Source organism: Diorhabda carinulata, chromosome 7, assembly GCF_026250575.1.
Source record: "Diorhabda carinulata isolate Delta chromosome 7, icDioCari1.1, whole genome shotgun sequence".
Taxonomy (NCBI): Eukaryota; Metazoa; Arthropoda; class Insecta; order Coleoptera; family Chrysomelidae; genus Diorhabda; species Diorhabda carinulata.
The window spans coordinates 15,723,664-15,739,430 of record NC_079466.1 but is presented as its reverse complement, the minus strand read 5'-3'; the positions used below and the strand labels follow the sequence as shown (position 1 = coordinate 15,739,430).

General features: G+C 33.4%; 1 protein-coding gene across 1 annotated transcript in view; it reads right to left on the bottom strand.

Annotated features, from left to right (window-relative positions):
- LOC130896333 (frequenin-1) overlaps positions 1-15,767 on the bottom strand; it is a 240,036-nt gene that overhangs the window by 70,158 nt on the left and 154,111 nt on the right. Inside the window, exons 3-4 of the mRNA XM_057804342.1 lie at positions 15,037-15,085; positions 8,082-8,171 (exon numbers count right to left, since the gene is read on the bottom strand). Of these exons, the coding sequence (XP_057660325.1) occupies positions 8,082-8,171; positions 15,037-15,085 (139 nt within the window). The remainder of the gene's footprint in view (positions 1-8,081; positions 8,172-15,036; positions 15,086-15,767) is intronic.

Here is a 15,767-nt window from a genome sequence, read left to right as displayed (position 1 = left end):
ATTAACGAAATGATAATGGAAAAATTTTTATAAATTAATTTCACATTATCTGAAATTGAAACTTAAAATTACTTCCGTTTATTTTTTTATGGATTGGAGGGAAAGTGATGATACGATTAAATGAAACGTAGGGCGTAGTCTAGTTTTTTATGTCTTTTCAGGTTAATTCGTGCGATGATTTTTAAAAAAATCCGGTCTGAACAAGAAGATGACAGGATTTTCAGCTAAAGTCAGGTAATATGATAAATAATATTCTGAAACGTTAGCCATGTCCAAGAGATTGAATTTAAATTTACTCATAAAAAGGATTTTTGTTATAGGAATAATGAAATGATTTATATTATTTTTCCTTTCAACGGTAAACACAGCAAATACATATTTTCAAAAATGTTAAAAACACAATTACATGTAACTATTTCCACATGCCTATGAAAGAGGAGGTATATCAAACTGCTGATTCGGATAGGGGTGGCTATACTAAGGGTTGAAAATAGAAATGGAGAGAATCTATTCGAATGTATCAGATTATCGGTAAAACCGTTAAGAAAGCTCTATTTCGGAGAAGTGGCGCGGGCTTGTATTCAATCGCCTTTTCAAATATTTGAGTCAGATTATTTTACAGACTGTTCGGATTTATACCTTGTGATTTAAAGGATTTTTCAAATAATTTCGTTCGATAATATCATTGTGAGGTTTTTTTAAAACCTTTTTGAATACACATGCATCTTGTCTATAAGGATATATTTGTGGACATCTTTTAAGCCCATGCAGCAGCCTTAGCAATTTATCAATTCCACATGATGTTATCAAGGATGATATTAATAGACAATGGCAAAATTTCTATCATTTACTATTTATTAACCAATTCCTTATATAAAAATTCGACAAAGACCGATTTTTATCGATAAGGCAACATTCTATAGACCCGGAATATATATAAGAAGGTTGTTATCTGTATTTTAAAAGTGATAGTCATTGTTTCTTGCGTCATTAGTGGCATTATTGATTTTACCAAAAAAGAGCGTTGATTGAAAGTGAGGATTCCCTACAAATATGAGAGAAACACTGAGAAAATAAAAAAGCGACAATCTGTTGACGTGTAAAATTTTGCGTTGGGAATGACAAATGTTTCTATACTTATATCCCAATAAAATGTATACACCAGGCATTAGGAACTCTGGATATGAAGAAAATACTTGGATCAAGTCGACTTTTACATTAAGTTTATAACAGCCGTCTCGAGAACTTTTGCATCAGACGCGCTCACCAAATTTTAGACTCTTCTGACATAATCAAACAGGATCGACTCCATAGTCCATGTCGTGAACGAGTTAATAACAATACAGAGAAAGAGAGAGAGATAAATGCTTTATTGTCAAAAAATTGCTACAATTTGTATACAAAAGCTTATAAAAACTAAAAAACACACACAAAACGAACTAAATAAATATACAAATTCAATTGAAATTACCACTTCACACAAATGACAACGTACAAAAGTGTTTTTTTCAAATTAACAGTAGAATACCAACGTTAAAATACTTGAAATTTTTTGTCGATTAATCGTTATTCTATATATTTATCGAAGCATTTAAATGAAATAAATTTTACTAGAACTCGTGACTGTATATCGATTGATTAATTACTTTTTCCTGGGTTTCTGTTCCAACTAATAGAAGTTTTCTTTATAAAACTTTAATTCAACCGCCGGAAAGACCGAGTAGATCGATAAAAAATGCGAAAAAATTTTCTGTAGAATGATTTTTCTTATGAACTTCGTAATAAAATGGTTGAGGAAAGTCTCATAATATAGGACGTAGTGATAATTTCGTTGCAGACATTTCTTCTGTATAATCAGTCTATTACAAAAGTAAACAATAGTCTTATTGCCCTTGATATAATATTGATTTTGGATACTCGTTTCTACTAGTTTCATTCCGAAATACAGAGTTAGTCAAAAATGTCATAGTAAACACTCCACGTTTTAGAACACTTTAATTTTCTCATCCGTATTTTTATTCTCATGTTAAAAATTATTTCCATTTTTGATTGTTTGATCTTTGTTTGAAGCATTTTTTGAAAATAAAATTTATTCCTTTTAGTATAACTCTGAACTATATTTTATTCTTCGCTTTTCAATTCAATTTTTTATTTCAAACCCATGGGGCTCTGGTAGTTAATGTTAATGCACGTTTACCCCAATTGGGAATACATGGTGAAAAATGAACTATATCATCAAGGTCACTTGGTTAGGTTAGGACCCTTATAACAATTAACGGTCATGTTCAATACGTATAAGCATATTAGATATAACTACATCAACTTTCAAGTATTTACTATTTTCTTTATTGTTTAGAACTATTACGAACATAATTTTGGTTTCTATGAACCTTGTCGTCACCTTCAGTTCAACTCAGTTCATATTAGTATTTTTAATCTTCAAGGTTAATAACTACCATATCCCTCTTTGATGTGTAGATGGTTGGAGAAATACAAGAAGAAATGTATGAATCCTGGCGAATATAATCAAGATAATTAGATATTTTGACAAAAATATTACATTGTCGTCAATCTTTGATAAGTATGCAAAGTTTGGATGGAATTTGATTGTTTGGACAAAATCGAGGTCAATAAGTCATTCACAATAATACTATTATGTTTTTCTTATTTATTTCAACTATTTCTAGCGGTGGGGTTAATTTATACACACTGTCTGTTACTTCCTCACACACTTACACTAAATACTATTTGTAATAATTAACTTTTAACTATAACTATGGTTTATTGAAATTTACCGATTACTACTAACTTTTTAGTTCACTATAACATTCAATTATATACTCACTTCTAGCTGTTAAACAAGCACGTATTTATACCCAAAAGAAGTTCTTGAATATTTCTAGATTGTAAAAACAAACATATAAACAGGAAGGCCTTTTTAGAAATTTGAAAAAACTAATCACCGCTGTATATATGAAAACATGTAAGAAAACAACATCAAATGCTTTCCGAGAACTTTTGCATCAGGCGCGCTTACTAAATTTCAGACTTTTCTATCATAACCGAACAGGATTGACTTCATAGTCCATATTGTGAACGAGTTAATAACAATACAAACAGATAGAGAGAGACAATGATTTATTATCAAAAAATTATTAAAATTTGAGGACAAAAGTTTTACAGAGTAGAAGGCACTTTCCAGTAAATGTGCCCTCAAATTATTACGAAATGCGGGAAAAGATGATATCGATTTTATTGCAATCGGCAAGTGATTGTGCTTTTTTTGCTTTGTAAAATATTGAGCACTTAACTAATTCTGAACTTAGAGTAGGTAGGTGAATGTCGTGTACCGCGTTCCGAAGTGGATAGCCGTGCAACAACCTTTAAATTTTTAATCTTTGAAATAAGTTCCCGCAGTGAGCCTTGCTATTTAGTCCGAGTAAATATCTAACAGCTCTCTTTTGTACTTTAAAAATTCGCTCAAATTGAGTCTCACCACACGTACTCCAGATGCGACTCAATTAGGGCATAATAAACTGTTAACAAGGTGGATAAATTCAGTTCTTTGAAAACTGATCTCAGCGCAAAACAGGAATTATGAGAAAACTTTCGTTTTTGCAACGTTGAGACAGAGAATATTAGAATCGCATCATGATTTAAGAGTTATTAGATCACTATATATGGTCCTAAGGGCCGTGAGATCAGAGTTGCTCCAAGAGAAGCTAGCATCGTCAGCAAATCTAGATATTTTACCACTGGTGTCTAGATAGGAGATGTCTTTTATAAACATAGAAAACAAAATAGGGCCTAGTACTGAACGTTGAGGCATTCCACATATCATTGGCTTGCAGGAAAACATCAACCCTTACAATCTGCGCTCTGTTAAGTAAGGTTTGACTTAACCTAAGCGAAAGGTGTTCCCCCGAATCTGTAGTACTGCAGTTTGTTAATGAAAATATTATGATCAACACAATCATTAAAAAAATCACAAAAAGTTGTTGCAGTGGATGGCTGTTTAGGTTAGGATAGACATAATTTAGGAGGAAGAATATAGCATTATTTGTGCATTTGTTACTTAAAAACCCAAATTCATGGGTAGTACGTATTTTATATTTAAACAGAAATGATAAAAGCCTGTGTTTGACCAATCTTTCTATGATCTTAGATAACGTGGAAAGGAGTGCAATTGGGCGATAATTTGATGATTCATTTTGAAATGAAAGGTTAATTAAACGCGAAAACATTTTTATTGTAAGTCCGTAAGCACCAGATGAGTATTTATTTTTGATGTCATTGTTTGTACTGCTAAGCTCTGCTAAAACTACGGGCATTAAGAAGAAACTATGTAAGTTAACATTAGCATCAGGGAGATATGAAAGCAGATCATGAGAAAGAATTTGATAAATTTTTGGCTACATAACAAAATAATTATTAATATTATCAGTCTCATTACTTAGATCATTCACAATGGACAATTTAGAAAAATGACGAGAACAGGCAAGTCTCCTATTATAATAAATATATTTGGCAGCTTTTATTGTCTTATGATAAATTTTTATGTAAAGTTTCACGTAATTTTTGAAGAAGACACAATCCGAGAATTTCCTTAGGTGAGTTTTGAAAATAAAACTTCTGTTTACACAAATGAGTTGATAAATGTTATGTTTCACTAATTTTAAGGAAAAAATTTTTTGTCTCATTGCGAAAAGTACCACACAAAATTCAGAATATATAATTCTAAGTTCACTAACTGTCATCATCATAATAAGCATAATACTTCATTATGTTAATGTATGTCTAGAACAATTAACTGATGAGAATATAATAGTGAAGAGCTCGTCCCGTAGTCGTTGAAACACACACCGATCGTAAATCCAACGCTTTTTGTTGGAAATTTCATATCTTCTAACCTGAATTAGAAACAAAGACAACGAAGCTTCATAAATAAAGTTTGTATGGAAATTTTGGAGACGTGGAGCTTTTAATTCTCTGTATAGTGAGTGTAGCTCCTTTGTTTGTGTATCATACGTTTACGGTTATTTTCCTATGGAAATACGATATGAGAATACTGAAATATCTTTTCAATTAATATTTATACATTAATGTTTCCATTATTACTATAGAATACATGGTTTGAATGTGCGGTATTGAGCTGCAGGTACAGTTTATAACGGTCACGCAGATTTTCGAACACATTCGACAACAAAAGACGAGAAGGTCTTGAAAATCCTGGTGAATTTATTCAGGATAATCAGATATTTTGATTGTTGTAATATTAGTAACTGATCGTTAGAAATCAAATGGTAATGCGCTAGAAACTTTACCAGATAAGATTTCCTACAGACACGTATTGTTTTTATATTTCAGTCACCTACATAAGAGAAACACCTAGAAACACTAACGTCCATCTTACCGTTGAGAGCCATTTCGAGCTTATTAAGAAAATGGGGATAGTAGGGAATAATAGGAAAGGAAGTCCTACTCAGTGATTAATTTTCGGTAATCAGAAAAGTCATTCGGACAGTCCCAGGGCTGGGAATTAGACTCAAATAAGGCTTTCGGACGCAAATTAAAAATATCATAGAAAGTATCCCACGCTTTTACTCTTATGCTTATAATTTTTCACTTTTTGATTTTATTATAGCTAAAAGCATGCTTTCCGTTGTTTTTTAACTATATTATGACTGCGTCTGGTTATGGGCAGAAGTAAAAGTAGTTTTACTTCGGCTGAAAATAAGAATTATTTAATTTACACGAATTAAGTTGAAAACTTCCATATTCTGTCATCCACGCTATTGTATTCAAGTTTATATACCGGGTGAACAACGTTATGAAATTTTTTAGAAAACGTTATGAACGAAAAAAGCTACGGACAAGTTTTTGTAAAAATCAACACTGTAGAGCTTGATATACTTTGAAAAAAAAGTGACCTAACAGAATTTGATGAAATATGCCTTATATTGGTTAGATAATGTTAGGTTAGGTCAAGTTAACTTAGGTTAGGTTAGCGTTGTTTCTATTTTTGTTTCTGCTATTTCTCTGATTCTATTCCATTTATGACACTGTATTAAGGTGTCCTCTGGTGTGTCTCTATTTTCGCAATCGGTGCAGGTGACCTCTGTTTTTCCAATTTTTTTAGTATACGAGGGGTACTCAAAAATAACCGGATTTATTTTTTACATGCTATATATTTACAAAACAACCTTATCCCTTTCAAAATACTCTCGATTACAGGTAATACATTTGTCCCGGCGGTACTTCCACTGTTCGAAACATTGTTTGAGCTCATCTTTAGAGATGACTGCAAGCTCCTGTCTTGTTCTTTTCTTGATGTCTTCAATGTTTTCAAATCGATTCCTTTCATGCGCCTTTTCATGCGTGGAAACAAGAAAAAGTCTCACAGAGCCAGATCAGGCGAGTAAGATGCGTAGGGCAGCGGAACCATGTTATTTTTAACCGTGATGGCTGAGTGTGCAGGAGTGTTATCATGGTGAAAGAACCAGTCACCTGTTTGCTGAACTCAGCGCCAAGATATTCCACTGATTTCAGACAGTTGATCAATTGTCTGTCGACGGTCTGTGCGCACAAGCTCTCGAATTCTTTCATCGATTGATGGACGTCCAGAACGAGGTTTGTCATCAATCGACATGTCGCCATTTTAAAATCGAGACAACCACTCGTACACTCGAGTTTTCCCCATAGCATCATCTTTGTAAGCAGTTTTCAACATTAAAACAGTTTCAGCAGCGTTTTTACCGAGTAGAAAACAAAATATCACAGCGACACATTGTTCACTTGAATTTGTCATCATAAAAAAACGAAGCAGCAGTGAAACAGCACTAGCAAAAACGGCTACTAGTGACCAACAGAACGTGGCAGGTCAACGGCCCGCGCGGCACTGAACTGGCGAGGAGTTGCGCTAGGCAGGCCCTAGCGTCAGAAATCAGTCCTACAAATGCTCCACCCATGGCAATGCTATCACTACTGGGTCCTTTTCGTATGTCGCAAGAGATCCATGTCCAGTCAGTAATAATCAAAGTAGGGACAGTTGGTTCATACTTCCATTCTGGGAATGAGTTCCATAGTCCATTGACCTTCGCTTTTATTACTGTCCCATCGTTATTGCCATTTTTTTGATGTTATTTGATTTATTTTGTTTTCATCTTCATCTTCTTTTTCTATTTGTCTTCACTCTTCTATTGTGAGATCTATTGGAGGGAATCCAGTCAGAAATTGCATTGCATTGCACTCGTAGAAGAGTCTTTCTCTGTATATCCTTCATAACTTTTTGATATCTTCTCATATATAGTTGTTTTCTCCATACCATAAGACTGACTGTACGACTCCCTAAAGTAATCTTCTTTTTTGTCATCCGGCACAATATTTGGCGCTTAGTTTTTCAGTTACCTCTTTATTGTATTCACTACATGAGCTCTAAAATCAGCATTTTCTTCTGAGCTCTAAGGAATAAAAGTATGTACCAACTGCCCCCACCGTAGCTTGAATTCTTTCCTTATTCGAGCACTGACTGGACACGGATAGCCACAGTTACTGAAAACAAATGGATGGATCCCTTATTTGGTTTTCCACTATGCATAAACCGATGTTCGATGGCTTTCTATTCACCATAAGCTTTCAACAGTCTTATACATTGTACCAAGTATGGTATTTTTAAGTTACAAGTTTCGAAGTTTTTGGTCTAGATTTGAAGCCCCGTAACTCCTCAGGGATACAACTTGGTAAAGAGGTAAATTATCCTCAATCGTCAATCCCATATACGCCTGTGCTCTGTGTTGGTTTTTATGCGGAAACCCTGTATATTAAAAAAGTAAAAAAGTACATTTCGGTATATTATTGCCACAAGCGTAATGCTTGTTTATGAATATACAATATTGAATAGTTGCTTCCTCTCATAAAAACAATTAAATCTCCATAAAGGGAGCAGTTTATCAAATATATTTTTGTCAACAATGCCATCAATAAAACAGTGTTTTGGAATGCGTGATTTACCAAAGTGAGAGATAGGGCACACAAATCAAAACAAAATGTTTACGACTCCAACTAAGTTTTAAAGTACTTACATTGTTTTCGTCGAATACCCTAAAAACTAAAGAGGCGAATTTGGATGGATCTCCTTGTGGAAAAAACTGTTTGTATATTTTAATGAATCCCTGAAACAAAAAAGAAATTTATATAAATATATAAATTTTCATTTAATGACTGTATTACACATTCATGTAATCCGCAAATACTCTGGGGCTTTATTCAGTACAGTATTTATATTTTTGCATTGTATTCTCGCTATATAATAGCTAAAAGTTAGAAAAAAATGATATATGAATAGAAAATTGATATAGAATTTATAGAATATCTAATTAAACATTCATTTTATAAGAGATGTGATCATAAAATAAATTTTTGAGGCAGGAATTACTTGCTGCAGTTATTTTCACTATACTTCATATAAAACACAGCTTCAATGCAATTTATCTAAATTTATCTATTTTGATATTGACTTATCTAAATTTTGATCAGATTGCAGCACGATAAACTCGGATTATCTGAAAAAAGGTAAACCCTAAAAGATTAATGAGTGCTAGAAGAGCCCCGAAGATAACCAGCACCCAGGTCGCCTTGTGACCCTGTGACTCAACTCCGGAAACAGTGACCAAAATCAACAAAATTGTGCATGCAAATCGTCGAATGAGCATCCAGATTATTGTCAAAGCTGTAAACACCGATAAAGAAATGGTTAGAAAAATTTCACACGAGGAATTACACATGACAAAAGTCTATGCGAAATTGGTGCCAAAAAATCTGACTCCTGACCATAATTCTTCAAAGGGTCTACTCAGATTTCTTTGAAAGGTTAGAAAAAGATCTACTTTGAAAGGGAGCTTCCTCCTAAATGCCCTCACCAAAGAAGACTTCCAGCACTGCTTCGATCAATAAAAAAAAACGAATGGAAAGGTGTTTGGTGAGAGGAGGGGAGAATATTAAAGGGGAGCATTCGAATGTAGAATAATTTTAATAATAAAACCCTTTTTCATAGTCTCGTTATTTAATAACCAGACCTCGTACATTCTAGAACCGAATTATTGAAAAATCCGTTTTGTATAAATATGCGCTCGTTTATTAACGAGAAAGGTGAATTTAAAAAAATTGAATAAGCTAGTGAATACTTAAGTCTTAGTGAATAATTTTAGTGAATAACGAGTAGTTTAGTGTTTAGTGTATAAAACAGTGTATCTATTGTTAGTGTATAAATGAATTAATTGAGAAGCACCCTGTGTATAAATTCACTCCACCGTTAAAAACGGTTTAAATAAATAAAAAACTGTATATGTTTAAAGAATACATTAGTAACTTTATGGTTCTATTTTAATTGCAGTTGTGGGTAAAGCAATTTTGTCCCTGTGTACCGAACCGTATTTACGTTTTGAAATTTGTGGTTTTAGTAGCTCAGCAGTACGAAAACAATTAGGTATAGACCTACCTACTCAGAATATATCAACTTAATTAAATGAACATAGAATCCATTTACTAATTACAATTCAAATTTAATATCAATGGTAACTGAACAAACCTATTTGGGTTTGACTGGTTGAGTAGATTAAGTCCGCGGATTACAAGTGAATTAACGTTTTGGAAAGCGAGCAATGCCATTAAATTGGAAAATAAGAGAGGTAGAATTATAATGTATTCTAAAATTGCTAGATCCAGAAGGAAAATTTGGAATTAATTTGGAAATGTAGAACATATAATAGTTAATTAGAAATTTGCAATCATACCAAATATGCAAATAGAGATGACCATTAAATGTTCATAATAAATATCTGCATTAACTGTCTGGCTCTTAGCACTTCAAAATCCAGATTCTGCGGATACTTACATCATCAATCACACAGAAGCGTCTTTTTCAGATGGAAACTCGGCTTCGCAATGTCATGCTGTCATGGAAGTATCATAGGAAAGAACAAGCATTTGAACCGTAGACAGAAGCCTGAAGTATGGTTGACTTATGGTCAGATAAAACAGAGCGTCTTGATCAAGTGATCGTACAGATCACTTTTTGTGAAAAGATATTTAACGTTCAGTTTTCGACTTAAAAATGGTTTAATGCTCAATTTCAGTTAAGCTTCTTCTTATTTAACATTTCATGAATTGGTTGTAGAGAAATTGCTCATTTATTCATATGTTAATATTCAAAGCCCGGGAAAGTTCCTAAATTCTATGAGAAGTTTTATTTCATGTGATACACTACAAATGTATGCTTCATAACTTATGTTATACTGACAAGAACTGCTATAATTATGATTGTTTTGATAGATTCCAAAAAGTATATCTTATAGAGTATAATTTTCTCACATTGAGGTCAGTATATTTGATATATGTTTCCAACATAGAAGAAGCAGTCGAATGTTTTAATAATATATACCATTCAAATGATAATTATTTATAGCTTAATACCAAAAATTGTCTGAGACAAAACCAATAAAGTATTTATGATCATTCTAGAAGATATCCTAGATTCCAATATTTGTTCTAAAGATTTCCAAAATAGATTTTAAAAATATGTGTATTGAGGCTACAGAATGAGTTGAGTGGGCTCCACCTAAAGGACATTTTATCTGCTTTGTTCACTTTGAAAAGTCTTTTTAATACTTCTAAAGGTTCATCCGCCATTCAACAATGAGTTTAAAATGTCGGACTCTGCCAATTTGTCAAAGGTTACCAAGAATATTTTAATTTATGTCAGTAAAATACTTATTAAAACTTTTACATTGTCATCAGTGCACTGATAGCTTGTTTTCTAATCTCTCCGAAGTTGTCACTAAAATTCCATATCAGACTCTGAAAAATTTTGACGGTGTTGATATTTTTCTAAAGTCTATTTATTAAAGGATAGTAAAAAACCATAACAATGATCAGTGCATGATCAGCACGTGAGCACACTGGGCGGAACGCTACGCGGCATCGTTATTGGTTCAAATCAGTGGCACTATATACCACGAAAGTCGTGAGGAAGGGGCGAGCGCTGCATAGCTGAAGAAGCCGTTAGATCAGGTGTAGTACAGGGACGGCATCGTGTTATAGTACTGCAGTGAGTTTGTTTATATTTGTCTGTTGCGTAATTGTTTTAAATATTTCTGACACGGAGACAGATGATGAAGTTGTTGAAATTAGCTATAACCGTCTAAGAAGAGAACGAAAAAGCTTCATTTTAACGCTAGCGGAAAACAAATAATTGTTAATATTTATTATAATGAAATACAAGAAAATGATGACAAGACTGTTGTTGACGTTATTTCCAAAACAGCAAATATTTCTGCAGTTTCTTCTTCAAGTGTTCAAGGTTGAAACCAAAATGTGGAATATAAACATTGTAATTGATGTGTCGCTTATTATAAATGTTGACGAATAACAAAAAAGTGTTTATTGCCGTCGAAAATTTTATTTTAATGTTTCAATATACATATTTCCAAATTTTTAAATGAATGTGTTCCAAATTTTGGCCGTTCACTTTATATCTATTCCAAACATTCCAAAACATTGTAAGTGATGGATGTGGTTACTTTGTTGCATTCCACCTGCCCTGTTTAGTTTTCCAATCAGCTGCAAATATTCTTAGATGGTTAACCAAGCTTGGTTGAAGGTGTTTTAGAGCTCCTCAATTGTCTGACAAAGATTTGCCTCTGTCTTCTTCTAATTTTTTTGATCTTCCTGATTGATAACAGTCAGATAGACCAAACTTGTTGGATCTAAGCTTGGAAGCTTAGAAGCATCTACAAACTTCTAAAACACATCAAAAAACATCTCAAATGATGCGTTACTACCTTTGCGAAACTCAATAAAATTACAATAGCGCTGATGATCTTCTGATATTTGATTGGTCATTTCTCTCAAAATTGCGGAAAATTTCACTATAACCAAGTGTCAACATGCACAGTAACATTATCGATTTTCGGTCCTTCTTATAATAAGAACTTCAATAATTTTCAAACTAATGAAACGAAGATCATTTAAATTCATTGGTTGCTCAAATATCTACCAATACCGTCTTTAAAGGCGCAATGTACATGATGGGTAAATGAGAATATATCTGGAATAGGGATTTTCGAACACTATGATCGGTTCAACTCAATCACAATCTGAATTTTCCTAAAATAATCCGGATCCCGAATGAAGTAGTCGATTCGGAGCCAATGATAGGATCGTTTCTACCCCAGTATATCGTGAGTAAATACGAACAGCTGACGGGTAGTTTCGTTTGTTTTTACGCTTCTATACTTGAATTTGTTCATAATACTTGAATATATTTGACTAAATCACATTATGAAAGTGATTGACACGTTACCAAAGCCTGCAATTTTGTACTTTTTAGGACATTCTTCATAGAAATAATTTAGATATAGTTGTAATATACGTGTGTGTTGATAAAGGGGGATAACTGCTCAATAATGATAAGCAAAACACTGAAAATCAATTATGCAGCAGAATTAAATGATATAAACACCAATAGAGCTATAAATTAACGTACTAAAAATTCAGAGCAAGAAGATCTCCGATGGAAACTGAAGGAGGAACCGATGCTGCCGTTAAATAACACCAAGGGAAACATACGGTTTTTGAACTTGATGAACTTGATATTTAATAGCAGGCACTGAAATAGCCAAAGTAAATGCCCATCACGCTAAAGAGGCATCAGCAGTTATCGATTAAGCGTTAACTTAGCTTAGTCCTGATTCAGGGACCTTGGGTCTACAGAAGAGGACTCACCTGCCAAAGCATCTATTTAATATATGACACAAGTAGCGGTATCATGATAAAAAACGACATAATTTAATTTTGTCTCCTGCTACTCCGATGGAAACGGTAAGACTAGATAAGTACTGTCAAGAAAAGAAGCTGCCAATACTCCTAGGATACGATGCAAACGCACCCAACACTGTTTGGGGACGCAAGAATACAAAAAGTACAACAATTTTCAAACATAAATTCAACCTGAGACAAATTGTAGATAAACTAAAGGGAGGGTGTCGAAATAGCCGTCTTTTTTTATTTCTCTGTTCATAGAATAATTATGTTCAGACTAGAGACCGATTCTACTGATCCAGAGCTGAACGGATTGGAAAATGTATAACGCAGTATAACTTGAAGAGCATTTAGACCAGAACGGATAGACAGCAACTGAATCTCTTAGAGGCTATCTTCAATGAGTACAAATCGAGTTGTCCTTTACAAATAGCAAGAAAAGTAGCGATAGACCTCGATTAAATGACCATCTATCCAAGTTAAGATCCAGGACACTTATTTTATATGGAGCTAAGAGTATAGGAGGCTGTCAAAGCTACACCGATAAAATCACTACATACAACAAAGAATTTGAAAAAAATGTGGCAAATCTTCACGAAATTCTGCGAAGATATTGACTTCACAACTGTAAGACTCCAAGAGGTCTTGAATAAGATTGAAATCAATACAAGTACGGCACTGAGAAAACCATATGACGGAAAGTGGGATAAGGCACCATTCTTGTTGAAAACAGTTTCCAGTACGGACTCAGAAAACAAGATGGAGAGACATAGAAAAGCTACGAGAATCTGCAGCAGTGGTCGAGCACGTATGCAGCAGTGAACGAATAAAATGGACTATGAATACCAGAACTTGATGGAAACTTCCCAGTTCTTTTTCGAAAAGGAAGAGGAGCAATACTCTCACATTTAATCTTTAATCGTTGGGGCAGCTCAACGCTGGGATATATAACAGAGCTTTGGAAGAGTACCAAAGTAACCTTCATACCAGAAGTAGGAAAAAGGGACAACACGCATCCGAAATCACACAGAATGTTCCAGTTAAAAACGATGAAAAAAACCGTTGATATTTACATCGAAGCAAAATGCGGATATGTCAATAGAATTTTGAGGGATGACTAAAGTTGGTTTTACATCAGCGGTATAGTTAATAAGCCCAATTGGTCGGCTAGAAACCCCAGGTGGACGAGAGAATGTTTGTTGCGGATTCTCCTCATTTGCCGGAAGATATTTCATTGAATGAGACACCAACTATGTGGTCGCAGCAGGTAGACTGGAAGAAATGGTACAGTACTTTATCAGGCTTGTGCATTAGGTATAATAGTGTTAGATTCTTGTTTGTGAATATTTTGTTACAGTCCCTAAGAATTTAGATGCTTCAAAAAACAGAATCAGAGCAACTTGCCAATCAGTTACTAGGAAATATTTAAGATGTATGCACAAAAAATTCACGCAGGAAATTTGAATGTTGCATTATTTAAAGTGAACATCAATTTGTGTATCAACCGTAATGAAAATATCATCAAAATAAAACATCAAAACTAAGAGGTATCACCAAATAGTTATATTAAGGGCTAAGCCTCGTGAATCACCATGTATATTATACAGAGTGAGTTTTATGTATGGAACGCCTCAAAATATTTGTGTACAAGGATCTTGTGATACGGCCGGTATTATGATGAATAATGAACTTTGTTATTCCAAATAGATCAGTCTGCATATTTTTTGCTTTTCAAAATCCCTTATAAGTACTTTTTCTTTTTCATCTAATATTCTTTACACCTAAATGCTATAATTCCGGAGTTATAGCTACATTTACAATATCTACACCAAAGTTACAATAAATATTGTACATTTAGATAGTTACGAATGAAAAATCTCGTTTAATTTGAAAATTCTTTACGTACAAGCCGTTTCCGAGATAATTGAGGCGTTCCATACATAAAACTCACTCTCACTGTATATTATTAAACATCAGAGAGAATAAAAGAAGAAGTGGTTTTTTCTAATTGTTCTCAGGTTAAAGTAAAAAAAGGAAAACAGAAGGTGTGTACTTATTCAATTACCACAACTTTCTTATAACAAAAAATAGTCCATTCAACACTTTTGAACCTCAACTTCAACGGCGAACAATGAAAGGTTGAGTTTTCATTCATTCACTCACCTAAAGTATTTTCTCAGTCTAAAAATAACAATTTATAACATGATTATTTCAACCCACCTGCTCCGTCAGAAGTCCATTGGGACAGTCCTTTAAAAATCCTTTGTGCCTGAAACAAAATATATTTCGTTGAATTGTTTGTTAAAAATAGATGCGAAAATGAATTATGAGGTTACGAATTTGATACTTTGAGTATTTATCAGCTGATCAAAAATTTTTTCATATCTCAATATTCAGTATTATAAATAAGTATTAATGTTAATATCAAGGATTTTTGACATAAAACAATCATTTACTATCACTTATTATTAACATAAAAGACATTTTTGTTACTTCTTCAGTTAGTATATCATATTAGACTTGATTGAGAGCTACAGGCTTTCGAATTTCACACATTAGAATAATCAGACTTTTCCTCTTGATGTAGAAATCTGATAAGAATTCGCAATTCCTTAGAGTCAAATGAAAAGGCGCTGTCACCACTGTGATAATTAGTAACCGAGTTTGCTTTAAATGTAATATTCGGCAGATCACTTATCACTATAAAAGTTCACGATTACCAATGTAATAATATTCTACTGTAATATTTGGCTTTTATTCATATTTGGCTTTTATTCTTCACCATTTACTTAGGAAAAAATGGGTTGCTGAACACCCCGTCAAATCGCATTGCTTCGCAAGAGCTTACAAATGCTTGAGAGAGTTGCTCTGTGCACCAAGTAACCCTAGTCGAGAGTTTCTGGACTTTCAATGTATTTGATGATAAAAAATGCTCATTTGATTGTACTTAA